Below are 14474 nucleotides of genomic sequence, written 5' to 3' on the forward strand. Positions count from 1 at the left end.
AGTTGCCAGAACAGAGGGCCTAAGAGGCAAGAAATTACCTAGATCTCTCGGCAGCCAAAGTTGACAACTTCTTCCAAGAACCAAACTAAGACTTTATCCACTCCATCTCTAGGCAAAAGAGCTGGAAGGCAGTGAAAAATACATGCAGAGGAAGGCCCACCTGACTGAGTTAGGTATGCACTAGCACAGGAGAAAAGGCAAACAGGATTTACTCACATCTCCCTTGCTCAGGTATGCAGTAGACTCTGTATATCTGTTAACTCGTAATTCTCACAGAAAACCTCTGAGAGCAACACTGTTACCCAGCCCCAGCTGTCAAATGAGGATGCTGGCAGGTGCTGGTTCCATATGTATTATCTCTCAACTCCATCCCTGTTCTGTGCTTTCCTCTGCTTTTCTAGGGGCTAGAAGCCTGCAAGTTGTAGCTCCAGATTTCCTTGCCTGCTGCCTTCTGGTCCGTTTCTGCCAATGGAAGAAACTGGAAGAAGAGATGAGCCAGGCTTCTCTGCCTCTGGCAGTCACAGCATCTGTGTCAGACAACCTCAGACTTTAGAAGTGATGGCAATAACTGTGAGCTCAAGCAATGTCCGTGCTGGTGTCAGCAGTATCACAGGAGTACAGACCCGTAAAGAGGAAGAGGACAGAGAGTATGCATGTCACAGAATCCAAAGCAGAAAAGAACTTCCAGAGAAGGGCGATCGTCAGAGAAGATAAGTATGAACGTAGGGTGAAGAGACGAGTGTGGAGCCAAGGGAGTGGAGGGGGAGAGCGTACGCAACTCTCCAGCACGGGGTCCACGGGGAGTGGCCCTTACCTCTCTTACTGCCAAAGAAGGCAATGCCCAGGGAGACGTTGTTGTAGCCCTGGGTGTGCACGCCTTGGGTGCTCCAGCCAACACCTTCGTACACCCTGCCGTCGTCCCCAACCAGGAAGCTGCCGAGAGGGAAATAAGGGGTTTACTGGCAAATGCCCACCAATGAAAACCTCTCACTGACCCTCAAAAGGGAAAGGGGTTCTGGAGGCTCATAAATAAGTACTATGTTCCAACAACATAACAATGAGAGGCCAGAATAAGCAGTTTTAAACCTCCAAGAGACATGGGAATATGTTTTAATTTTTGTTGTGACTTAGCTTATGTATGTTTTCCAGAATGTCATTTTAAAAATACTCACTTGGTTCAAAGTGGAATTTGAACGTGTGGCACTCAAGGACCTGAAAACATTAGTCCAACAGTTTTCAAGAGCTCAAGAATGAATATATCGTGCTTTTAAATGAGAGGACCAAGCACTTGACTATTCTCTAAAACAGTTAGGCAGATTCAATAGTTTCTTTTATATTGATGCTTTTCTTCAGTTTCTTTTTAGGAATTTTCTTAAGCTCTTCTTTACCATAGAAATTTGTTTAGAATGTTCCTTTTTCAGAGAGGGGAACAGCACACACAGAGGCCTGCTGGTGGGCGGGGGGGCTAGGGAAGGGATAGCAGGGGGTGGGGGGATTGGGGAGGGATAGCATTAGGAGAAATACCTAATGTAGATGGCGGGGTGATGGATGCAGCAAACCACCATGGCACCTGCGTACCTATTAACAACCCTGCACGTTCTGTACATGTACCCCAGAACTCAAAGAATAAAAAATAAAATTTTAAAAAAGTTTTAAAAAGCACATTCAGAAGAACAAAAAGAATGTTTCTTTTTAACATTTGTTTTTAAAATCAAATATATATTGTTTATTCTACTTCTTTTATTCCCGCCCTTTTATAATTTCTCTCCTCCACTTTCCAATCCGTCTTCGGAATTCATGTTTTCACAACTTTGCCACATCCAGCTTTTAATAGACCATGAGTTTCCACAGGAAACTGAACACAGAGAGAAGACCTCCCTGAGGTCAAGGGAAGACCTACACCGACGTCGGCCTGAGGAGTGGGTGGGGAGCCCCGGCGTGTTCACCCCTTCCCTGGTTTTGCTGCCGGTTCTTTCACAGGTGCCTTGCTCACTCCAGCAGCAGCCTGTGGATCGTCCACTGTGAACAGTCCCTTACAGCTACTGCCAGCTGCATTGCAAAGACTGAAGATTGTCAAGAGCGTCTCAGTGCAGAAACCTGACTTAGAGACGCAATGGCTGAAATCACTTAGGAATACAGTGACCAATCCAGGCAACACGGCAGTGACCACAGCAGGATGGTGGAGGAGCTGGTGGCAGGGGCGGCAGGTGAGTCGTGGTTGACACAGCACGCACGGTGGGCAGACAGGGAAGACCCAGCCATCCCAGGGGTGCTGCGGGCCACAACCAGGGCCTGCAGCTGCTCTTATTTGTGTTTAAAAATAAATAAATAAGAAGACATAGGTTTTCCTTTCCAAAATGGATAATTCAGAAATCATTTATGTTTGCCTTTAGAGTTTTGTCGAGGATAGCCCCATTCCCACTCTCTCTTTCCCTCTCCTTCTACATCTGTCTCCTCATTCTTGAGGCCAAGGGGGAAAATGTTCTGGGCCTCCACGGTGATCCCCAGGGCAGATACTCAATGCACAGTGCACAGCTGCTTCATGCTCTCCCTTGTTTTCGCACAGGGCTCTGCTCCCCACCATTCCCAACGCCCACCCTCCCACCCTGGGGTCCCTGGCCTCGCTGTCAGAGTGGCCCTTCAGGGAAATGAGTGGGACACTGCTTCCCAGGTATGAGTCCCTGTGAGGTGGGAGGAGCACAGGCTGCAAGTGGCAGGCACCCTGACACAGCTCTGGGTACACGCTTCCTCGCTCTAGCTGAGTTAATTCCCCTGAACCGTGGCTTTCGAACTTGTGAAATAAAGATGGGAATATTTCTCCAACCCCTTCCTCAGCGTAGCTGGGAGGCCAAATTGGGTGATGCTTGTGAAGACCTCTGTAAACTGTCAGTCTCCGTGAGTTCCAAGAGCTCAGTTGGAACTGCAGTTACCACATAACCTTCCTCGCTTTTTCACAGGAGCTCCAGAATCAAAAGCCACTTAAATAAGTGGCTTAGAGTCATCCCTCTTACAATCCCTGGAGGACTCGGATTTTATTTCATTTCCTTTTGACCATTTTTATTCATTAGACAAACAATGTAAATGAAGCCCAGAATATAAAGACACACAGAGAAGGGGAAGTGGAAGCACCCTGAGAGGGGTGACGTTGGATGCAGGCCTCGGGGACTTGGCCAGCCTCTTACTTGTATGCCACGTCGCACCAGCCTGTGGTGTAGACAGAATGGGACTGCAGCCCCCGCAGCATCTGGCTGCAAACCGTCTGCTCCTGGCACTCCATCCCGGGGAGCTGCTCCGTGATGACATAAGCCACAGGCAGGGTCAGCCGGGCACTGCAGCCAAGCGGTCTTGCCCCCCATTCCTTGCGGGGGATAATGGTGGGAGTATCTGTAGGGAAGACCACAGGATGGCACACAGCAGGCCCTGCCCATCTTCCCCCAACAGGCCGTCCATGTGCCCTGACCTCTCACGCTCAGACCCTCCCAGCCCCATGGGTGGGAGACGCCCTGGGGGAGCCCTTTACCCCCACAACCCCCTCCTCCTCTCCACTGTAGCTGAACCACTGCCCAGACACACGCTGCACTCAGCCTGGGAAGTCGTGCCACCTCGTTCCCGGACAATCTCTCCTTGTCTTTCCCCGAAGGGCAAATCCCATCCCCTACTGCCCCCTGGCCTACTTCATACTTTCCTCCTTCAGAAAGCACCCCAGCTGACCCCACCGCCCACCCTGGGGCTCTGAGCTGGAAGCCTGAGGATGCGTTTTCCTCACTGCCATTTGCCCCGATCTCAACTGTGTCTCTTGTGTTGCCCTCCCCTAAGAAGCATGACTCTCTGAAGGAAGTTCTGTCAGTCTCCTCAACGAGGGGCTCCAGAGCCCACAGGAGGCTCCATGAACACAAGGTCTGCGCCTCTCTCTTCCAGGCAAAAACTGCCTAGTGGAGGGCTGTGAGATCCCACCTGCGGCTGCAGGCTGCCTGAAGGCTCCCTTTCTCCATCCACACTGTGAGAGCCCCAGGAGTGTTCTGAGGGACAGTGGAGACATTGTCATGCTGGAGCTGGGGGGTGGAGAACATTTCTTTTCTCTTTGGGTTTTTTCTCCTTCTTTTTCTCCTCTCTCTGTGTCTTTTTTTGAGACAGAGTTTCACTCTATTGCCCAGGCTGGAGTGCAGTGGCACCATCTCAGCTCACTGCAGCCTCTGCCTCTCAGTTCAAGCAATTCTCCTGCTTTAGCCTCGCGAGTAGCTGGGACTACAGGCACGTGCCATCACACCTGGCTAATTTTTTGTATTTTTAGTAGAGATAGGGTTTCACCGTGTTAGCCGGGATGGTCTTGATCTCCTGACCTCATGATCCACCCACCTCAGCCTCCCAAAGTGCTGGGATTACAGGTGTGAGCCATTGCATCTAGCCTCCTTCTTTCTTTCTTCATCTGGGTTTCTCTTATTTTTCTCTCGTTAGGCCCAGGACCCCCCCTTTGCCTAGGACTCAGGACGATCCATGGGAGTGGTTGGAGAGAGACCTCTTGAGATTCCTCCCCACCCCATTCACTCTCAGCCCAGACATCATCAAGTCCTGAGAAACATTTCTGACCACTTAAGAAACCCCAGTCAATTTCCAAACCGCCTCACCCTTGCGACTGTTGTGAATGAGCTGTGAGATGCTGACAAACAGGTTCATAAACCCCTGCGATAAGCCTCTGGCTTCGGTCTCATTCCAGGAGAACTGTGGAAAATCCCCTGCAAGAGAGCGTTGGGGCTGGTCCTCAGAGTGCACGTGGCCAGCGTGCACAGAGGCTGGGCCAGACATCCCACTCCACAGTGCACAGCCTCTCAGCCTCCCCAGGTCACCTAATGTCCTCTGGGAAGCACACAGAGGAGAACCACAGACGTCTCTGGCCTTAGCCTGCCTCTGCCTCCCATATCCCCCCAGAGAGGCTTTCGTCTTCCCACCTCCCCCAGCCTCTCCATTCCGGGAGCACTGCAGTCTCACCCGCTGTCTTATCTGGGCTATGCCACCTTTCCCGGTTCACCTGCAGACTTACTCATCAATCCATGGGTACCCAGCAGGGTGTCACATACCAAGACAGTAGTAACATGTTGAGCTAACACACACGTCTTAAGCACCTATTGGTGCCAGACAAAGTTCTTGGAACAGAAATATATAGATCTTTTCCACTGCCTTCCAAAACTAGACGTTTTAGAGATGCTTTATTGTGGATTAGACACCGCCAGCCCGTCCTTATCCCTGCTACTCCTATTCAGTACCAGGAGTCCTGGGAGCAGTCGCCAGTGGCAGCAGTGACATTGTCACCAGCCCCACCTCCCACAGGCCAGCCCTGTGGTTACAAAGCACATCCACGGACGCTCTCGGAATTGTGGCTTGAAACAACTTCATGAGTTAAGCAAAGCTCTCAATACCGAAGGGAAACCAAGTCTCAGGGAAGTTAAGTTACTTGTCTAATATAACAGAGGTTTCACTTTGGGAGGCCGAGGCAGGTGGATCACGAGGTCAAGAGATCGAGACCATCCTGGTCAACATGGTGAAACCCCGTCTCTACTAAAAATATAAAAACAAAATTATCTGGGCATGGTGGCGCGTGCCTGTAGTCCCAGCTACTCGGGAGGCTGAGGCAGGAGAATTGCCCGAACCCAGGAGGCGGAGGTTGCGGTGAGCCGAGATCGCGCCATTGCACTCCAGCCTGGGTAACAAGAGCGAAACTCCGTCTCAAAAAAAAAAAAAGAAAGAAAGAAACAGAGGTTTAAGCGTAGATTTAGATTTCACTCGGAATCTCTGACTGCGAAGCCCTTGTTCATAACAACTGCACCCTGCAGCCTCCCCAAAGTTGTCAGATGAACTTGGGTTAATCACTGCCACAATGTGACCACTTTCTCTTCCTACAAGACAAAGCCACCGAGGTTCTCCACCGTGGTTCTGGGATTCTGTTCTTCTGTAAAATCAAGAGCAAATACATGACCAGGACACCAAGGCCAAGGTGTGCTGGATAGACTGCTGCAGACGGGAGCCCACCTCAGCAGGGAGAGGGCCTGAGCTGGGTGGTGAAGGGGACACAAAGGACTGGGGAAGGGGAGGGAGGAGACTGGAGAGGACACTTTGCAAAGGAAACCCACAGAACTGTCAGAGTAAAAGAGCGGCCTTCCCCATCAGGGCCTCCGCTTCTCCATTCATACAATGAAGGACTGAACTGTGTATTCCCTGGCCTATGAGTTTCTCCAACACTAACTCCAGGTAATCCCATTGAATTTGCTGTCAGAGTAGCAGAGGACAGAGAGAAAGCTAAATTACATTATTCCTTCAGAACAGGGTCTGTGTATGTCAGACAAACTGAAAAACAGATCATACTTAAGAATCGCCAAGCCCACTTTCATTTTAATTCAACAGCATTTGTTTATTTATTTTTTTGAGATGGAGTTTCGCTCTTGTTACCCAGGCTGGAGTGCACTGGCGTGATCTTGGCTCACTGCAATCTCTGCCTCCTAGGTTCAGGCAATTCTCCTGCCTCAGCCTCCTGAGTAGCTGGGATTACAGGCACGCGCCACCATGCCCAGCTAATTTTTTTTTAATATTTTTAGTAAAGACGGGGTTTCACCATGTTGACCAGGATGGTCTCGATCTCTTGACCTTGTGATCCACCCGCCTCAGCCTCCCAAAGTGCTGGGATTACAGGCGTGAGCCACTGCGCCCGGCCCAACAGCATTTGTTTATTGAACATTTCTGTGGGTCTACTCTTATGTATAAAACGATAAGAAATCTTCTTAATCTGGAGAAAGGGCATTGCTACTCTTTGGGAATTTGCTTTAATTTACAAGTATAGACCCAAGTGCTGGGTTTCACTGTGATTGGTAAAATAACAATGGTGATAATAATTAAATCATAGCGAAAACCCACCCAGCACTTACTACTTGAGCATTGTGCCAAATGGCACACACTTGCGATCTAATTTAATCCTCAGAAACAACCCTAAGAAATGAGCAATTATCCTTTTATCATGGGAGCAATTAAGATTCAAAGTGTGGGTGAAGGGGAGAAGAAAAGCAAAGCACACTGCCATGTGTGTACCTACGCAACTGTCTTGCATGCTCTGCTCATGTACCCCAAAACCTATAATCCAATAAAAAATTAAAAAAAAAAAAAAAAAGATTCAAAGAAATTGAATGACTTGTTGACCACCGTAACAAAGGGCAGGCAAGGATTCGAATGATCTGTCAGCTCTAGAACGGGGCTCCAAATTGCAAAGCTATCCTGCCCGCTAGCAAAGGGAAAGCACTTGGATCGGTTTCTGTTATTAAACTTGAGAACGGGTCTTCTCTTGCTCATCAGAAGCACTTCTGATACAATGAAAGAAAACTTACCCCGGGCCTGGAGACCCAGAATGGAGAAGGCAAGGAGCCACAGCAGCATCCCCACGTGGTCCCAGGACTGTGACCGCAAGAGTATGGACGGTGGCCCTGGAAGAGACTCTGACAGTTAACACAGCCGTGCTAACTCTGCAAGCGGAGCACCCGTCTATTATGTGGCACCACTGTCTGCCTCCTCTGCCATCCTGTGGCTTCCTGAGGGTCAGCACCTGGCTAGCTCCTGGTCCCTCATAGAAGCCCAGTGCCTGATCTTAGGTCTTTTGGGATAGAAAATAACACTTTCTAAAATCCTCGAGGTTGCTGTTATGGAAAAAAAACCCTGTGTATGTATTTTCACATCTAGTGGTCCAATTTCATATTTAATTCTTACAAAAGTCCTGTATGATAAGTATTCTTAACCCCATTTTTATAGATAAAAACACTGAGGCTCAGATGGAGTGAACTACAAACAGAAGCAGGGGTGGCTTCACCCCCTGCACCATTTGAGAGTCCCAGGTATGTAAAGTCATTCAATGCAGTCCTCTACTCTATTCAATCCTAAGTCCATCCACCAGCAAAGACTCCTGATGGATGCTCAACTAACCTCTTCTTGAGTCAGAATCATAATAACAACAGCTGCCACTTACTGACTGCATTCTGTGTTCCAAGGTATTTGCTGAGGACTCCACAGATATTCACTAGTCTCATAATGCCCTGAGACCCACGCTTATCATCAGAACACTGCGCCTCAGAGAGTTTGAGTCACTTTTCCTAAGTTTCCCAGTCAGAACCAGATTCATACCCAGGTCTGTCTGACTCCAGAGCCTCTGCCTGAAACTTCACAACCTGCTTGAGTTACTGATGATGAATATTGAACTGTAGATTCACTATCATCTTTTCCATCTCCAGGAATCTTTCCTGCTCTTCCAGGCAGAAGTGAATTGCTTACTCATGCTCAGTCAGACCAAAACTTCAACTCTATGAGCTACCAACCAAAACATCAACTTCCCCTCCCCGCCCAGTTTTCCTAGTGAGAAACTATAGAGTTTGAAACCGAATGGGATAGATCATTCCTCTCCAGGGTTTTTAAACTGCAATCAGGAGTCCCCAGATGGAAAATTTTTTAAACCACATCTTAAGAGTAGAACTTGTAGAAGCTTCCTGGGTCAAGACAAGCAACCACCTAGCAGATAACACCCGTAAGTCCATTGATTCAGGAAAACTGCAGTGAAGACAAAATGAGCCCATTAGAAATGAGGCCAGCACCTAATAAATATGAGGGAAAATGTTCAGCCTCCCTCGTTAGTTAAATGAGAGGTGAGGATTCACTTTCCCATGACTGAAGCCCTGTTAGGAGCTGGCCTCCCGCAAAGCTACTGGAAGCCACTATCAATTCTGGTTTGAACCCTGGTCAGTTAATCATGGTGCTTCCACTACCATGAAACATCAGTGTGGCAATTCCTGTCCCAAGCTTGTAGTATCATACATCCACAATATGAAGGCTTGAGCCCAGTCCCTGACCTTGCCAGAGACAGGACTGACAGTGTCTCCCATCTGCACCATGAATAGCAAACACTAAACTGGCAGGATAAGCTGGAGCCAAGGTTTTACCACCTTAGTTCACATTGCTGTGCATCCTGTATACTTAAAGAAATATTAGAGCAGGAGACAAGTGAGATGTAGCAGATAAGAAGTCAGGACTCTACAGAAAGGGAAGAAATTAGGTAGAGGTAACCCCAGAACACACAGCCTTTTCAAGAAACATCTAGGAGGCGTGAAGCCAAACTCACTTAGAAGAATTTAGAATAAAGAAAGTTTTCTTATTTGGAAAATGGGTTCCTAAAGGGAGAGACCAGGGGAACTTTCCCTGCCATGTACACATTTCAACTTCACAGACTTCAGTGCTGTTGCTGGAAGAGGACTTCTGAAGAAACACACTTACACTCAAACTCACAGATACGGTGGGTCCTGTGCTGTCCCAGCCCAGCAGGTCAGGGTGCAGTCGGCTCACCCCTGATTGGCCAGCAGCTCCTTCCCTTCCAGACTTGACCTCCAGGCCCTGCCCTTCTTCTCCAGCTGGTGCCTCCTCCGGCCTTCACTCTCCCTGGCCCTAAGGGCAGTCCCTCCCTGGGAATGGAACACTTGGACTCTGGCTTCTCAGAGAGAAGAGGAGAACCCAGGATCCCTAACAAAAGACTGAAGAGAAGAGGAAGGCAGAGGGCTGAGGCTCCAAGCCAGCTCCGTGTACAGCACCTGGAGAAACTAAAGTGGGAACACACTGAGAGCACCTGAGGACCCGCCCCGTGAATAAGCCCAGGCAGCTCCTCCCTGGGAAAGGGCAAGATTGCCCAACACTCCCTGAGTTCCTTCTTCATCCCCAGCCCTTATGCCTGGTAGACCTGGGGTGCTGGGGGTTCTGTCCCTGACATCTGGGAGCTTCCTTCCAATAAAGATCTATCTGCTCTACGTTACACTGGAGTCACCAGCCAGGGCAGGATGAAGGGACGGAAATTGAAAGTCACTTTCCCAGGAGGCAGCTGGCAATGTGTCATCACTGTAACTTATTCTGACCCTGTAGCTACCATGTCCATTTATCCACCACCCCACCTCAACTTCAGACTCTTCCCCTGAAACAAACCAAGTTTCTCCCCGCCTCACCCATTCCTGACAGTTGCCCTCAATCCTCTACTCTGATCTCCAAGAATCCCTGTCCCTTCTCTGAAGAGGTTGATGCATAAGACTTTTCAGTCAGGCTCTACCAGGGATACCAGAGCTGCAGCCCCTTGGAGGGGGAATGCTTAGGCCAGAGGTCCTGGAAAGCACCATGCACCCTTGAGAAGATACTTGTATATCCACTCTGTTCTATACACTGATCAGCCCAAAGCACACTTCAGGAACAAAAGCTTGGGAGACCTCTCCTAGACCCCACAGCCTCTGAGGGAGACATGCTGAGTGAGCTCCATTTCCCATAGGGTGGGGAATCTTAGGTGAGGGGCTCAGAGGTCTAGCAAGGGACCGGAAATTACGGTTGGTAACAATGACAGACACCACCTTATGAGTCTGAAACTTTTATTTATGACTTTGGATGTTTTGCCATCATGACTAGCTTAAAATGAAAATGGCTTGTAAGCTCATTATTAGAACAGCAAGTTAGGGAGAACTAAAGAGAATGTCTCACTCTGAAGACCAGACGTGGAAGAGAAGAAACTCAGATGATAAAGGGGCAGTGGCAGCCCACAAAGAGAAAGGAAAATGGGTAGGACATGGCAGTCCCCAACTAGAGATCAGAGGACACCCAGGGATTAATTGGGAGAAAGTCTGAAGCAGGACCACTGTTATCCCATATGGTATTTTTACTAAAATTAGAGAAAGTATTCCTTCCACAGGTAAAAGTTATAGCCCATATGTTAACGCTAATGAAAACAATGAGAAATTAGAATAAACAGCTACTTTGTATAAGTTATGTAAATTGAATTATTAAACAAAATAGCCCTTAAAATTTTTAATCACAATAATTAGAAACTCAAAGTCACTCAGATCTAATATGTTATGTAGTTGCCTTACTTTCTTTTCTTTCCTTTTTCTTCTTTTTAAATTTATTTTTGTTGTTGTTGTTGTTGAGATAGGGTCTTGCTCTGTTACCAGACTGGACTGCAGTGTGCAATCTTGGCTCACTGAAGCCTCAACCTTCCAGGCTTGTGTGCTCCCACCTCAGCTTCCCAAATAGCTGAGATTACAGGTGTGCCACTGTATTTTTGTAGAGAAGGGATTTTGTCATGTTGCCCAAGCTGGTCTTGAACTCCTGACCTCAAGCAATCCACCTGGCTTGGTCTCCCAGAGTGCTGGGATTACAGGTATGAGCCACATGCTGGCCTAGTTGCCTTACTTCCTAAAGAGAAATGATCCTGCTTGAAAGAATAATCTGTCATGTTGTGAGAAGGCCTATGAAGCGGGCCCCAGAGTGGATCTGAGAGAGGCCTCTGGGAGCTAAGAGTGATTCCAGGACAGCATCTAACAAGGTAACAGGGGGCCTCAGTCACACAGCCATAAAGAAATGAATGATGCCAACAAACTGAATGAGATTGGGAGCAGATTTTTTCCCCAGTCAAGCCTCCAGATGAGAATGCAGCCCTACAGACCTTAACTTAGCCCTGTAAGGACTTTAGGCAGAGGATGCACATAAGTCATGTCCAGATTTCTGACCCATGGAAACTATATAATAATAAATGTTATTTTAAGCCACTAAGTGTGTAGCCATTTGTTATGCAGCAATAGAAAACAAATACAGTATCTAAGATAATCACATAGTCTCCTGGCCCTATAGGAGCATGTCAGCAGCTTAGAATGGAATCTTCAATGTATCTTCCCCATAACCATACAAAGATACAAGGAGAATTAATATCTTAAAATCCTACACCTTCAGCAAAATTAGAACATTAAAACAATCCAGTTTTAGTTACAAAGGAAGAATGTGTCTGGGAGATCCATAGTCCCATAAGGTGGTTATAGTCAATACTAATATATTGTATACTTAAAAATTGCTGAGAGTAGATCTCAAATCTTCTCACCACAAAAAAAGTATGTATGATGATAGATAGATCAATTAGCTTCATTTAATCATTCACAATGTATACATGTTCCAAAACATCACGTAGTATGCTGTAAATATATATAATTTAAGAAGACAAAAATGTCCACAGATTTCTAGGTATATGAAAGTAAGGGTGGCGTGGGGGAGAGGAAATCAGGAAACTAATACTAGAAGCCCTAATAATGAATGGTGAGGTGGTGGAGTGGTCAGTGCTATGAGAAAAAGAGACCATTATCAGCAGAACCTGGAATCAGCAGCAAATACTCATCACCAGAATGTGAGGGACCACCTAGTGGGGCACTGCTATGGACAGCTCTAAGAATGAAAAGGGTATTGCATCAGAACTGGTGGAGGTAGACAGAAATGACTGGGAGTGCAAGGAGAACAAAGATAGTATCACAATATAGCCAATGAACTACCCATTAAGTGCAACAGATGAGGAGCCCATGAGCTGAGAAACAGGAGAGGCTGCATTAATTATGTCCCACCTCCAAACACAATGCCACTGGATACTCCTGTAGAAACTGGACCAGAAGAATACAGCTCATTCCAATGTGAACAATAAAAAGGCAAAACTTCACATCCAAAAAAAAGGTTCCATTTTAAAATATGACATAAAATTGTATTTTATTAACAAAAAAAAAAACCTCATTAAAAAAGATTACAATAGGCAGAGGGGAAAATATTTCAACATAATTTTCCTAATTGTCTAACGATAAAAGAATTCACAAAACAGAAGTAAAAGACCTCAAAGAAGAATTTAACTAGACAATAGGAGGATATGAAAGAGAAGTGACATAATGATCTCAGGAATTAAGACTAAAAGACAAGGAGTGCAAAGGGGAGCAGGTACCCCAGAAAGCACATGTCAGTGTCCTAGAGAAAAGAAATTTTAAAAGTCCATGGAAACTGAAATGAAGAAAAGACAAATAAAAAAGAATTAGAGAGTTCATACACAATATGATGTACTTATTCTCTCAGAACTGTACACTGAATAATAGTGAAGATGGTAAATTGTATGTGTATTTCACCACAATAAAAAAAATTGTGGGCCCGGGCGCAGTGGCTCACGCCTGTAATCCCAGCACTTTGGGAGGCCGAGGCGGGTGGACCACGAGGTCAAGAGATTGAGACCATCCTGGTCAACATGGTGAAACCCCGTCACTACTAAAAATACAAAAAATTAGCTGGGCATGGTGGTGTGTGCCTGTAATCCCAGCTACTCGGGAGGCTGAGGCAAGAGAATTGCCTGAACCCAGGAGGCGGAGGTTGCGGTGAGCCGAGATCACACCATTGCACTCCAGCCTGGGTAACAAGAGCGAAACTCCGTCTCAAAAAAAAAAAAATTGTGGAAAAAATAATTAAAGCAAAAATGACCAATGTGGAAGACAGGCAAAGGAGATCCAACATATATATAATTCACATACCAAAAGAAGAAAAAACAAATATAAAGGAGTAAATACTTCAAATAATAATTAAAGAAAAACATATTTTGAAATCAAAGATACGACTTTACATATCGAAGGGTCACACTTTTACCTGAGAGAATTACCTGCAATAGTAATCACTAAACCATATTATGGTACTTAAAATATGGTACTTAAACTTTTCAGTCAGTCAAGCGAAGAGACCAAATCATTTATTTATAAGAGAAAAAATTAGATTGTCATCAGGCTTCGCAACAGCAACATTCACATGCAGATTACAGAGAAGAACCTACAACACACCCATCAAAGAAAAGATAGCATGAGCCAAGGATTTTATGTCCAGCCAATCTGTTATTTAAAGTATAAAGGCTACAGAAAATAAAACTTTTGAATATGTAGTAACTAGGTAAATATTGTTGCTTCATCGAGCCCTTCTATTAGTGACCCTTGGAATCTACGTGTTGGAAATGTAATTCCCAATGTGACAGTCCTGAAAGGTGGAGCCTAATGGGAGGTGTTTAGGTAATGAGGGTTCATGACTATCTGCCTCCCACTATGTGAGGATGTAGCAAAAAGGCCCTCACCGGTTGCTTGTGCCATAGTCTCAGACTGCCCAGCCTCCAGAACTGTGAGCCAATAAATTCCTGTTTATTATAAACTACCCAGTGTCACGTATACTGTTATATCAGCACAAAATGGACTAAGGCAAACTCTTTACTCAGTAATTTGCTAGAGAATAATCTTCATCCAGTCAACAGGTTATTGGAGAAATTTTGGCAAAAAAGAAAACTAAAAACTTGCAGTGAGCAGTGTCTATGTTTAACTGTAGAACTAGGGCTCAAACATGTCTGAAGGACACAAAACTAGATCCAACAAGCAAATGGGCATTTTTAAAAAATATTATTGAAACAACTAGACAGCCATAAGGAAAGACATAAAATTTTGGTCTATACCGTACATAACACCAAAATAAACTTTAGATGAATAAAAAAAACATACAAAAATTAAAATATTGAATTACTTGAGAAAATATGAATGAATTTTATTATAATGTGGGAGTGGTAGGCCTTTCTAAATATAATTCAGAAATCATAAAAGATGATA

General features: G+C 46.0%; 1 protein-coding gene across 1 annotated transcript in view; it reads right to left on the bottom strand.

The window, feature by feature from the left end:
• PGLYRP3 (peptidoglycan recognition protein 3) overlaps positions 1-9632 on the bottom strand; it is a 52879-nt gene extending 43247 nt beyond the window's left edge. The window contains exons 1-5 of the mRNA XM_078355306.1: positions 9295-9632; positions 7368-7463; positions 4626-4733; positions 3183-3384; positions 815-933 (exon numbers count right to left, since the gene is read on the bottom strand). Coding sequence (XP_078211432.1) covers positions 815-933; positions 3183-3384; positions 4626-4733; positions 7368-7416 — 478 coding nt within the window. The 5' untranslated portion in view covers positions 7417-7463; positions 9295-9632. The remainder of the gene's footprint in view (positions 1-814; positions 934-3182; positions 3385-4625; positions 4734-7367; positions 7464-9294) is intronic.
• Between the last annotated feature and the right edge of the window lie 4842 nt (positions 9633-14474).

The sequence above is a fragment of the Callithrix jacchus genome, chromosome 18 (assembly GCF_049354715.1).
Source record: "Callithrix jacchus isolate 240 chromosome 18, calJac240_pri, whole genome shotgun sequence".
Taxonomy (NCBI): domain Eukaryota; kingdom Metazoa; phylum Chordata; class Mammalia; order Primates; family Cebidae; genus Callithrix; species Callithrix jacchus.